This window comes from Chelmon rostratus, chromosome 21 (genome assembly GCF_017976325.1).
Source record: "Chelmon rostratus isolate fCheRos1 chromosome 21, fCheRos1.pri, whole genome shotgun sequence".
Taxonomy (NCBI): domain Eukaryota; kingdom Metazoa; phylum Chordata; class Actinopteri; order Chaetodontiformes; family Chaetodontidae; genus Chelmon; species Chelmon rostratus.
In genome coordinates this window covers 10,554,936-10,569,127 of record NC_055678.1, presented here as the reverse complement: position 1 = coordinate 10,569,127, position 14,192 = coordinate 10,554,936, and the positions used below count along the sequence as shown (strand labels likewise).

At 40.2% G+C, this 14,192-nt stretch overlaps 1 protein-coding gene across 1 annotated transcript in view; it reads right to left on the bottom strand.

The window, feature by feature from the left end:
• The window catches only part of atrnl1b (attractin-like 1b), a 77,585-nt gene that overhangs the window by 2,719 nt on the left and 60,674 nt on the right, over window positions 1-14,192 (bottom strand). Inside the window, exons 27-28 of the mRNA XM_041962874.1 lie at window positions 8,264-8,371; window positions 301-415 (exon numbers count right to left, since the gene is read on the bottom strand). Coding sequence (XP_041818808.1) covers window positions 301-415; window positions 8,264-8,371 — 223 coding nt within the window. The remainder of the gene's footprint in view (window positions 1-300; window positions 416-8,263; window positions 8,372-14,192) is intronic.

The following is a 14,192-nucleotide window of genomic DNA, read 5'->3' as shown; positions in this document are numbered from 1 at the left end:
ATTTAGATGCCGCTGGCGTCGTCAGCTGAGCAGGTGCGACCCAAGCCTGGAAACAAAAATCACTTCAGTTTTAATTATTTCGATCAAAGTTCTGATATGGGATACAATGTTATTCAGAAACATGACCTTTTTGCTCATTGTGCTTATGAGTTTGAGGAGGTAGTTTACCCAACACGTAAGTGACATGCAGTCTGGCTGATAAATGTGGTCCCGCATTCAGCCAAGTTGATATGTTTTAATCAAAGTGAGAGATGTGTGTGTGTGTGTGTCTGTGTGTGTGTGTGTGTGTGTGTGTGTTACCTGACTGTCCTGGTGGAGGTAAGCCTGAGGGCCCAGACGGCAGACGCATGAGGACGGTCAACACAGCAGCTTTCCCTCCCGAACACGGCTCCATCGCGACAGGTTTAGGTGCACCCTGAGAAGAGATACAGAGGGGAAAAAAAAAAAAACGCACAGGTTGTTAACACCATTTCAGGATGACTGAAAGAAAGCTAACTTTCCAAAAACAGAAAACATGTTCTGTTTGGATTTTACAGTAAAAATGTTGGGACTATGAATGCGTCCTGTATCCTGCACAGACGACACCAAGAGCAGTAATTTGTGACAAGGTGTGACAGGCAGAATGCATGATAAAAGGACTTAATTGACGGCCTGGATCTCCTGCTTGGCGTATCTCTGCTTTACCAACCGAGCTTAAATCAAAGTGATGTGACAGCCACACTTAGAAAGTCTTGATAGCTGTTTTTGGCGACGGCACATGTGCTGCTGAATCGCTCTTTTACTTTTTGGGACCAGCAGTCAGTGATATTCGGCTGCTGGAGCTGCTGCGTTTAAGCCGAGACACCCTCCTCCTGAGACAAATGGTTCGATTGGTCACACAACAAAAACACTTGTGTGTGTCCCTGTCAGACAGTCCACGTGTCGCGCCGATGACCTACCCTCCGAGTTAATGGCCAAAACTGCTTGTCTCAAGCGTGAAAAACATGTCATCCTGATAATGAATGTCAAGGGTTTCACAGCATGTTTTGGATGAAGGGACAGAAATTGGGGAATAATAACATGTCTGAGCAGAACTGACTTTTTTTCTCGGTGTCTGGCTGAATTTAAAATGGAGATGAGAGAGTGAGCAGAGGCACAACGGTGGAAAAACACGGATGAAAAAGCCTTAAAACATGACAGAATCAATCGTGTGGTGCACTAATGTGTATTAGCATGTTCCACTAGGATTTAGTGGATATTTCCACCCGTGAAAAACAACCAAAAACAAAACACTGCTGCTAATTTGTGTACTTTGACTGAGCAGAGACTTCAAAAGCCTCAATATACTTAGCACACAACCCTGATTCCAAAACAGTTGGGACGCTGTGTAAACCAGAATGTGATCATTTGCTAATCCTTTCTGACGTATAGTTAACTGAAAACAGTACAAAGACAAAATGTTTAATGTTTGACCTCATCAGCTTCATTGATATTTATAAATATCAGCAACACGTTTCAAACAAGTTGGGACAGGAGCAACTAAAGACTGGGAAAGTTGTGGAACGCTCCACAAACACCTGTTTGGATCATTCCACAGGTAAACAGGGTCACTGGTAACAGGTCACTCAGTCGCTCACAACTACAGTATGCTACTCAGTTTCTCAGTAACACTGAATTCTTCAGAATATATTTCTAATCATTATATTAAACCTCATAGTACAGACAGTCTGAATGAACGTCTCACAGCAGATGAGAAAATAACATTTTCAGCAAATAAGACATGTCAACCATCTTGAAAACTTGAACAAGAAACACCCAAAGAAACAGGAACATAATAGCGCATAAGTTGGTGTTCTTAATATTTACTTTTTTAATAGCATAGCTGCTAATGGTAGCTAGTTAGCACAGTTTGTAGAGCATTCTCTTTCCTCTTATAGATGTTTCCTAATTTGTTCTACTCGTCTTTGATATGCATCTTATATGCACTTTCATGGTATCTTATAGAAACATTCTGTATCTACACATCCTCTGTGGTATTGGAGATGGAATAGCCAGATTTTTTACTCTGGTATTAATTGTATCTCATTATTATCTTCTGGAAATGGAAATGTAATATTCATACCAAATTATAGTTGCTTTAGTTCCTATTACAATCAACAATCAGCTTGCTAATCAGCACCTGAGTTCGCATCTTTTTTGTTTTTACATAAATCTTTTCAAAAAATAAAGTTCTGGAACATTTATTTTTAGGTTTACTGCTCCGAGTCAATGTTTAGTATTCTAATAATGCAAGTGTCGGCTATTGTATTAGCATGTTTGTCATACAAGCATGTTTTACTTTTCTTTTCTTGGGAATGCAAATTATTTAGTAGTAAAACAAAGAAAAGGGTGTAAATGCTTTAACCCATTTCTTGAAGCCGTACAAACATGGCAAATTTTCACGAATGCAACCAAATATTTATTCCGAGCGGGACTAGATTTGTCCTTCGTCAAAGAGAGAGCCCTCTCTGCAGAATCCAGATCGTTAGCAGAGGTTATGAATGCTGTCAACATTGACCCAGATTGTTTTCCATTTGCCTGTACTGTTAATCAGCTGGAACTAACAGAGAGGGACAGAGAGATGAAGAGACTGGAGAGCGGGACAAAGGTGAGGAAGGAAGACAAAAAAAAAAGAAACACGTGGAGCAGGGTGCAAACAGAAAGGACATTAAATGTGACAGGCGCAAACTCAAATTCTTAATCAGTTGTTAAACTTTTCTAAGACGCTGAATATTCATAGTTTGTACTTGCAGCAAATAACTTAAAGGACAACCTGGGTACATTCATTAGTCCACCAGTGCATCAAGACTGCACATCAAGACGTGTCCCCTGTAACCTACAATTATCATTATGTACATGTTATGCTCTGAATGACTTCAATCCTTTACAGGCACCGTGTGAAAGCAAGCACAATGAGGCTAGAAGTCAATTTCAGTCTAACCGCGTGTTTCCGTGCAGCGGGCGGGCCGCAGAACGCCAGATTGTTTATGATTGTTACGCAACCCAACAAGGCCACATGATCACAATCCTCTCATGGATCTTTTCAGGTACATTCATGATCAAGCACGCGCTTAGATCTACTGCGGACATACTCGGGCAGTTTAATTGACAGCCATTTCATGACCATTCAAGTGATGCTGCTAATGAGTAGCTATATAATTCATGCAAGAGAGGGAATTTAACCTACGCTGCTTGATTTAAATACATGGCAAGTGCTATTTTTAGCCATGCTAGCAATGTCCGTTCTCAGTCCTCTTTGGTCCAGACTGAAATATCTCAACAGCTACTGAACAGCTTGAGATGAAATTTACTGAAATTTACTTCTAGCTGTTACTGAAATATGTCAACTACTGAATAGCTTGCGATTGTCCCCTGAGTTTTCCTCTGGCACCACAAACAGGTTAATACCTGGCTTTAACTGAAATATCACAAAAACTATTCGATGGATTGCCTTGAAACTGCCAAACATTCATTGTCCCCAGAGGATGAATGAAAACTTTTCATATACTGTGGGAAAATGTGGAACGGACATGATAAACATAGCAGCACTTAATTACTCCTTATGACTTTGGTCATCCCCGAACTTTTCTCCTAGCAATACAATGAGGTTGACATTGATGGTTTTGAGTGAAGCAGCTACTACATGGATTGCCATGAACTTTGATACACACACTCATGGACCCCTAAGAGAGAACTTTTCTATCTTTAGTGATCCTGACTTTTTATCTAGCGCCACCATCATGTCAAACATTCAACTGGTGCAATACCAAAGACCTGTCATGACGCTCGTGTTAACAATGATGCGCAAATGTTAGAATGCTAACACTAAGATGTGTTGGCATTTAGCTCAAAGCCCTGCTGCGCCTCAGAACAGTCTCACATTGTTACATCAAACTGTTTGATGTTTAGTTCATTTTCAAATAAGACGTCTGCTATTTCATCACATCACATTCGTTTAACCTCTTTGCTTCCATGTTATTCTGCAAACAGCTATTTGCTTTGACTCTACAACAAAAGGTACCAGTCACCACACTTGCTATGGACTCTGTATAAACTTCTAATACTCATCACCCTGTGCATAACCAGTGACTGGTGCACTGAAGAGTAAGAACCCTGTTCACATCAAAGGCTGCTTTGCTTACACATCCTGTCTGCACTGCCAATCCAAATCTAACTCTTAAACCTCTTAAAACTGTTAAGACTGTTCTGTTTACACCGCCGTACTGCAATGTTAATCTGGATGTGTTTCTTAATTTGCACTTTAGTTTGCATACAGTTGATAATATACTAGTATAAGTACCAATACAAATGTTGGTGGTCTTATTAGTAGATCCATCATTTCAGGTAAGTTAGAGGTAAATAATGCTTTATTTCACTGGTGTCCTTCAATTAAATCACCACATGCTAACTATTCTTAGAATGCACAGTTTCCACGTTTTACGTTGTTTGCTGTGCACTGAAGTGCTGTCACACCGAATCGGAAACAAACAAACAAACAAAACATTTTTGGTTTATGTGAAAGGCTGAAATAATCGCAAAGTTAAAGTTCTTCTTCTCATTTTCTCTGTGAAACGCTTACTGTATATTAATCTGTGATATGGGACGTATTCCGCATGCGGAGGAAGATGAAAACATTAACATATCATTTCATTTCAATCATCGGGGCTGCATTTTCTATCAAGGTGTTTAAAATTGCTGTGTCCATTTTCATATCCTCCGAAGACGGTTTACACAGTCTGCATTTCTGCTATGCATCAATCAGGCGCGAGGGCTGTATTATGGTCATTCATAACCGTCCAGGCTCATACACACACACACAAACACACACACAGTGTATCTTTCTTTTCTTTCCCTGCTGACAGGTGTCATCCATCATACTAGCTGTCCGTTAGTGGTTCCATATGTTGAATGCTGGCCGTAGTGAATAGAGACATCTGTGACATCGAGGCCTAGGCCTGCATGATTTGGGCCCTATTGGCTCTCTGTCCAACAGCTGCTGACATCCTGGTCACTAAAAGCAATGTCCATCTCTTGGGGGTTTACATAGACCAAAAACGGATGAAATGGGCACAAAGGCTGTTTTCATTTTCTCTCAGACCAGCTGGAGGGTCTGCAAAGATTTCGCGACAGAGAGCTGGTACTAACTAATGCAGCGAGATCAGTGCTGACAGTACAATCGCAGAATGAGGCCTTAAATGTTTTTATGTGTTGGAATGGGTGCGAGGGGTCATTGTGGCGCTGCAGCCCTTCTGTCTTGTTTCCTGTACAAGCCTCATCAGCTTTTAGTGTGGCCGTGATATTCAAAGATTTACTCTGAACTTTGTTCCTGGAACTGTTCCTGTGCTACAGTTCTTCTGTATGTGCTTAAATTATCTAGACAGTTTTTAATTGAGCGAATGAGTGGGTATGAGTGAAAAGTACAAACAGAGCTGGTGAAACAAACAGGAGAGCAGTGATGCAAGCGCGGCATCAGTGTCCTCTTTGACATCAACAAATATTTCCAATAGCTAAGTGGTGCCAGATGCTGACCAATTAACATTTATAAAAGAGAATTAGGCTTGTTTCATATGGTTCACCTTCAGCTGGTGCCCAAGGCATGTGATGGAGCTGTATATGGTTCAACACACACATTTGCACATTTGAAATCACGTAGATTAGATTTTTCTAAAATACGTCGACACATTTAAAAAGCTGGCAAAGTATTGGATGTATTCCATGTGTGCTTCCATATATATGCATACATCAGATATAGACACAGCTCTTTAAATGAAAATCACTTGAACCTAAAATTCTTGATATGCTATAGTGAGAAACACCGGAGAACTTGCATGATGGACAGACAAGATGTACAAATGTCCAAGTCAGTTTTTGAATAAACAGCACAAAAGCTGCTGTCCATCACAGCTGCCACAGCAAAAATATGTGCATTTTCAACAGAGACATGTGGATTATACATTATTAGCATAGTTCTTCTTCATTTGTTCCCCTGCAAGGCACATTTTATGACCTTTTAGGCAGTAGATAAGGTGATAATGTTGGATTTGGCTACTGCACATATGGAATTAACATCTCATTAGACACTGAGGCTACGATGCTCTCGCATATTAACAGTGATTTGAGACCATTCAGGTACTACAGGACAATCTGGAATGGAAATGATTTACATAACAGCACTTAATGAAATTAATGTAAATGTATTCTTCTAGTGCATTTAAGCAATGTATTTGTGTTGCTTGTTTGCACCCTTGTATGCTTATTTTACTGCGTGCTATGTGCTTTGGTAGATGCGTCCAACAAATCCAGCACATAAATTAGTGATTCAAATTGTTGTTAGATGAAAGTGGGACACAAGCATGTACATCATTTCAAAAACTCCAAAGTTCTCAGGTGTTTTTCCACAGCAGCACTTTTCTTGTAACTTCCTTAAAAGCTGTATGGACGTCTAAGTGAAACTGAAAGTCAAGCATGCACAGGTTCACTCTGCATCTTGAAAGGGTCGAGAAACAGAAGACTGAGGATGTGTTGTTTTTCTTCCAGTTATCATTTCCAAAACAGCTTGGGACATTGTTTACGGCAATACTCTCCAGTGGCTGCAACGTCTCAACCTTAACAAGAACAGAGACTTTGTGCGGGAGACAGAGGGCTGGAATAAATGAATAAATAACGGACGGTCACACACGTCCCACTGACAAGCACGTAATTAACATTTTACTGGAATCGTGGTAAAGCAGCGGTTTCCAACACTCATCAGTTTGCATCTCACTGCTTTAAAAGTGCAACAATAAAGTGCACTCAGGATGCTAAGAAGCATTGTTTTTCTCCTCTTTTGTTCTTTACATTGCCCTTCACAATACCATAATGCACAGTGAGTACCACTCAGCGCTACACTAATAGCTAATGTAGTGCCTCTTTGCTGGTTGCCACAGTGATTTTATTTCTCTCAGCGGTAGGTGACACAGAGCTGGCCCTGGCTGAGGAAACACTGTTGGTGCTCCAATGTCAATTTGACGATGTAGCTCCCCGTATTGCTTTAAGCTACGCTTTTATCCCATGTGGCATCGAGCCTGAGGCTGTGCTTGGCGCCACACTTCTTCTCTACTTTCTGTTTTTATGGGAGGTATTCACATCAAAGGAATAACGGGGTGCAGTAGCAACTTGACAGTGGAGAAAATTGCAGTGGATGTTTTACCTCATCAATGTCATTGATTGTTGTAAATATCTGCTTATTCTGAATTTGATGCAGCAACATGCTTCAAATGAGTTGGGACAGGAGTAACTAAAGACTGTGAAAGTTGTGGAACGCTCCAAAAACACCTTTGCGGAACCCTCAGGTAAACAGGTTCATTGGTAACAGGTGACAGGATCATCCTGGAAAGGCTCAGTTGCTCACAAGCGAGGATAGAGCGAGGTTCACCACTTTGTAAAGACATGACTGGATGAAGGAGACTAGGACATGAGCTCAGGAACACTTTGATTAAGCTGTTGTCAGTAAATACAGTTCATTTGCAAATGACTGCATTCTGTGTTTATTCATGTTTTACCGGTGCCTTTGCCCAACTTTTTTGGAATCGGGGTTGTAGTAAAGTACAGACTGAAGGACAAAGAACAATAATAACATTTTCCGTCTTGACGTCACCCATTTTAATAACACAGCGATCCTTCTCCAATTCAGTGATGCTTTTCAAAATAGTGACCAACGTTTCTTTCTAAGAGGATTAAAGCCACCATAAAAAGAGAAACGTTCAAAAAAATTATATACATTTTGAAAATCTTTAAAAATCTTGGCATCGTGAAATCACTTCTCGTAAAACATTTTTTAACGATCGATTGAAAAGTGTCGGCAAGTCTGCAGCCGTGATTGCAGAAGAGGCACATGGGGAAAAGGAGCCTCACTGGCAGATTTCTTATTGATGTGTGGAGTGGATAAAAGGCTGATATATTGTGAGTAGAGGGCATGAGCTGGTTGAGTACAGCACAACGAGGCCTAATATGCAGCACTAAAAACACCATGTGATCTTCGACATGTCAAAGAAGACAAAACGGGGGGTTACATGGTCAAACTGTTGTGGCGCTCGTCTGGAATCCAGTTCGTTTCAGACTTAGACGTTACAGGAATGCAGTTGTAGTGACACTGCAACTCCCTTTTTAGTGCACATATTGTATTGGCATAAATCTGATAATTATCTGCGTGTGTGTCCGTGTGTGCGTGGGCGTGTGTGTGTGTCAGCAAGTGAGCAGGACTCACGTCAACCACGGGCTGCAACAGTTCTGTTTGCTCTCCCCTGGCATCCAGTGCAACAGCAACTGAAGCAAATGGACGGCTGGCCATCTGCTGACGCTCTCTCATCAGTTGCTGTAATGTCAAACACAGATGACAGATGAGCAAAACAGAGAACGGAAACATTAGATTCATATATGAGAAATGCTACTGGAATAATAATATATGACCACATACACAGTGTGCATTGTTTACATGTGACATAAATCATAAACATAAAAACCCTCAGGACACACTGCATTTGTAATTGTGCCGAAAAGACACATGCAACACTGTGACGCACTTCCAGGAGGTCACTATCATTCAAAGCATACCATTAATGCATCAAAACACAACAAAAAAATGACAGATGACTTATAAAATGTAATCCAACTCTTTAAAATAAACTTATTATTGTTGGAAATATGTAGATTTTCTCAACACACTGGGAAAATAGCTGTAATTAACAAAATCAACTGAGGTTAAGGTACTATGTGTTCTGTGTGTCTACGCTAATCAAAAATCAGCATGAACAAAAAAATAAAAAATAAAAATCTCACCATTATGTGACTCACAAGTAATTATGCAGTCATTGATCCAACAGTAATCAGCATTTTAATGATCATACTCAGTGTCATTGATGATGTATCTGGCTATGAACTTTATGAAATTAGCTTTACAATACTAGTATAGTGTAGCGTAGTTTTTGATAAGATACCAGGAAACATTCTATAATCTACAGTACATCAAAGGGTTTAAGAGTGACAAAGAATGAAAAACAGAAGGAAAATAACATATTATGAACCCTCAGAATCCTGGAACCTATCAGCTATGATCTGACGACTCTTTAGCCTCTGGGGGAAAAGTCAATGCTTCTGGGCTTCAGGTGCAGGCGGCAGATATCCAGATAACGGACATCCAATACCAAAATGTTTGCCCCCTGCCTCCAGATTCTGCATTCATATAATATTATATAATAGAGATATAATATCTGTAGATATTATTTAAAATATGAAGGTAACAATCAATAGCAGGTATCAAGAAGGAAACAATGAGCAACATACATGCTCTAAGCACATGTGGAATCACTGTGTTCCCCATATTCTTCAATAAGCCCCAACTTTATTTAATTGAACAGAACGGAAAAATATAATAACAATAATACATTTTTTGGCCATTTTGTTCATTCCACTCACATACAAATTTACCAAAATATTGCAAACATGTTTTAATATGATGCAAACTACAGCAATACCACAGCATTATAAACCATCAACCCCTACATATCATTGGTATATAAACATTCAGAACTGAAAACTATCAAGCCCACAGCATGACATTTACTGTAAAATTTGTTTGCATACAGTACACCGCCACAGAGAAATATGCAAACGATCCTCTCAATGCTTCCACACAGCAGTGCTGTTTAGGTTCCTGCCCAAGAGTGGCACCACTTCTGTTGCATAGAAAACAGGCTCTCTTGTTCCCCTCTAATCAATATAGTAAAACAACTAGCGTCACACTTTCATCAGCAACGCAGTGTCTGATCAATATCTAACCAGCCCACCATTTTAGTGCCAAGGACATCACTGATTGGTATTGGATTTGTGATGATCTTAAGTGTGCTGCATTAAGACCTTATTGTACTTCAGATTACTAAGCACATCAAGCGGTTGCGATGATGGGCCTCATAACCTGCCCTGCCACTGCACTTCTCTGAAGTCCGATAAATATAAATAAGACCAATGCACTCTGTATTGTACATATGGTGCTATATCGAGTGCTAAAGCCCTACCCAAACAGTGAGAAATGTGTGTGAGGAATGAATTTAGATGTGTGTGTGTGTGTGTGCGTGTTCAAGTGTTAGCATGTCTGGCTAACTACATTACAACATGGTGTTACAGTAGTAAGCCAGTATTACTTCCAAGGACAGCTCTGCACTGCAATATAAACAATGCTGCTCTCATGGAGCTAATGGCAGCATAAGAAGCTTGCTTGCTACAGCTGATAAAATCTGCCAGACAGTTGTCATTTCTGCCGATAAATCCATGGTTTGTTGGCAAGAAATGAGAAGCCGGCTTCCACTTACTGCTGTCTAAAAATCAAGGGCACATTAATCAGGCTTCTATCCAGACGTATCACAAATTTTAACCGAATTGGAAGAAAAACAGCAAAAGAAACTCAAATGAATGCTTGTTTTCATCCACTACTGTTATGTGATTATTAGAGTTGGTTTATTGAGATGAGCAGTACATGGTGCCAATTCTCCAGTTGCAGCATTTCTGCTTTGGTATTTTTATATGCAAATTGATATTGTGCATAAAAACGGTATGAAGGATTACGACGGTAAATCTGCCACCACAATAATTGTAAACATCATAAGTGACATGCAAGAATGGAAAGCTCAACAGCTGTAGCGACAGTAACAAAGGGGGAGGGGCTAAGCAAATGATCAACTGCCCGGAAAACAGAAGTAAAGCTTAGCTAAAATTAAATTAAATGCTCTAATAGTGGGAAGTAAAGTTGATTTGGCAAAATAAGATTTAAAATGAAACATTTCACTGCATAACGATACAGCGTTTGAGCTCATGCCACAAAAGAGAGAATCTAAGATTTTTCGAGCACACTCGACTTTCCAATTATCTCCCACTATCCCTTTCATGAAACTGTGTCCCTGTTTGGGTCAGCTGTATGAGAGCGTTGAGCTCTCTGGTGGTCTCATTCCTGAATAGAAATTTGTCCTTGGTGTAGAAATGAATCCTGAGATGCTTGAATCCAAACCCCCACCCCTCAGTCTCACTGAATATAATGAAGTATTCATTAGCCTGGCTATTAATTGGCAAAATTCAGAAGAGGGCTGGAGAGGTTGATAGCATTGTACAAATGAACAGGTGGAAAAAAAAAATCTCCATCTATATGAAAGATTCACAAAAAGAGTATGTCAGACCATTGTATTCATTTTTTCACTCTGTCATAGTTCTGTTGAGGATGTACGAAGGAAAACATTAAAAGTGATGAAACAGTGGTATTCAATTAATATGTCAAAAACCTTGCTCCCAAATATATCTGATATTTAGCAAAGAGGGACTCATTAGATAGATTTGCACAGACAGTTCTTCAGAACCTCAATCAGCTATGGCTTTTTATAGAGACTAAACTAATAAAAGAGCTCACGCGAGCTGACAAAAAGATGGCTCAGAACATTATGTTCCCAAATCAAGCTGATCTATAATAAACCTTTTTAAGCAAATAAACTCAAACGGGTCTGAAACACCTGATGAGGCAAACAATGTGATTCACTTTAATTTTCTCTGGTTAAAACTGAGAAATACATTCAGTGTGTTTTACTTGTTCTGTGTATCATTGATAATAATTTGTGGCGATGCAGCACATGTTTCAGCACTTTGAACGCTTCGCACACGCACACTCATGGGAAGCGAATGAGGGGAAAGTTCGGGTCACTTCTATGTAAGAACTGTTTTGTTGAATCACTCTGAAAACATTCCCTCGGGGAGGTCAAGCTGAGAAAAAAACAACAGCCATATGAAATTGAGATTGATCACCTGATTGATTTTTTTCTTTTTGAGGGCCAATGTTAGATTGCTGTACATCTCTACTATTAAACATCAAACCGGCAACACCAAAACTACAGATTTGAGCCGCTGGGCCACCGCAGGTCAGAATGAGAAATTCTGCCCTTTTCGAAAAGATAAAAAGCAGGATGGAGGGCCCGGCGGGGTTGTTGCAGAACAAGAAAACAGCTCACGGCTTATTATGGTTTCCAACACTAACGCTTCAAATCCAACAACATTCATCCTAAATGTCAGATAGCAGTAATGTTGTTTATCATGTTGCAGAATTCATTTAAAGCAACAAAGCACAAGAGGTGAGCAGAAGCAAAGTCAGGGAATGCTAGCGCTTTGCTCTGTGTCCGGCACAGGCATCAAAAATGTGCTGGGAATACAATCATCAAAGGGTCAGTACAATACCAGAGAGCTGCTAGAAATGAATACTAAGTTAATGACAAAAGGCAGGAGCGAACAGGGCGACATTTGTGCAACGGCGGACTGATTTTTGTCAAGAATGCAAGCTGGAGCCATTCATGGTTGTGATAAGGGTGGACATGCACCGCACTGCAATGCAACTTGATTAATTTGGCAAGTGAGTGCATGACTTATCTGTCTTGTGAATACGGCATTTTGTTCCCTTCATTGGATTCTATAAAAAGGGCCAAGTGTCATCCCGCCTCTGAGCACATTCTACACCTAGGCAGGTCACTTTGTCCTTTTCAAAGATCACTGACTGCCGTCCTGCAGATTTCAAAACATTAAAATAAAAATAAAATTAAAAAATCAGATAAAGAAAATACTGAATTGAGGACTCGAGTGTTCAGTTTAACAAGTATGAAAAGTGAAAAACCACTAAATGTGTTTTCTGGTAGCAGCTTCCCTTTTTGATCTGCATGTTGATGCATGCTTTCACAATCTGCACACATGGTGATTAATGGACTGAAGATCACTAAGTGAAGATATCCAGTCTAGTAGACAGCCACTGCATACCACACTGACATGATGCTGGTGTGGCTGAGTGGTTCTGTGTCGGCTGAAGTACCCAGAGCTCATTAGAAAATATGAGTAAAATGAGTCACCTTGGTGAGAAATGGTTACAGCGCATGTTACATGGCTACATGGTCGCAACCATCACCAGTTCAACTCCAGCTGGTGACCTTTGTTGCACGTTGTACCCCTCTCCCCTGTTTCCTGTCTGTCCAAAAAAGGTTACTTTCTAACATAAAATGGATGTAAAACATTTATTAAATGTTACCTTGCTCTATTTCTATGATTCTGTTCTACTCATTAGTGGGACTGCTTCTAAGCTTTCAAGAGTAAGCTATAACCTAAGCTGAACTCACAGTTACGCTCCATCATCATTAGCTGTAGAGGAAATTATTAGAGTGCAAACTTTAAACCGAACAAGGAACAATCAAGGTGACCAGGGGCTTAAGAGTAGGATAATCTTATTATGGCAATCGATGACTGCTGATTGAGGTCTTCAAGGGAGGAGCAGAATGTGAGACTGTGCTGATTTTGCAGAGGGACATGTGAGAGTTATGTGGTAAGTAATGCGGTCCTTTAAGTTTTGTTAATGCAAGCGTGACAGCAAAATCCAGCTGTCTTCATCAGAACGGGTTTGTTTGTGATCATTTTTAAGTGACTGACACTGACCTTTTCCACAAAGGCTCACGCTGCCAGCATTTAAAACGGTGTCTTTCACAGGAAACAAGATTAATGCTGCATTCAGGCTGATTTTAGCTCTGCGTGAATGAAAGGCAGCCTACTCATTCATTTGGATCAGGCCAGTCCAGCAATGCAGCAGGCGTGCTAGCAGCTCAGTGAGGACTCGGGCACGGCAGTGTTTTGAGTCTACCATGCTCATAATGAAAATGCTAGCATGCTAGCATTAAGCTAGTCACACGTTTACCATATTTTGAGCTGTTTGTGCTCAGGGAAAAGTCGGGGGATCACCAAAGTCAGTAGCATTCATCTTCTGGGCGGCATAAAAGTTTGTACAAAATGCTATGGCAATCCATCGTATAGCTGCTAACGATGCTTAGTAAATTAAAGAACTCATCCATATGTATAGAACTACTTCAGTGACACACCATTAAAGACAACACAACATAGCCTTTGCTCTAAGGCTTTCCATCCATCTCTATCTTGTCCTCAGCTGACATAGCAGGCAGATTTAAACCATCAGTTACAAACTGGCCACAGCTATTGTCAATGTCACAGCCAGGACAAATTCTCTGGGCTGATGATAGCTTTCAATACGCAGATGCTAATTAGCTGTTGGTGGATTTAATAAATGGTATGCTTAAACATACTGGAAAAAAGAACAGTCCTTTTTATGGCTGCTA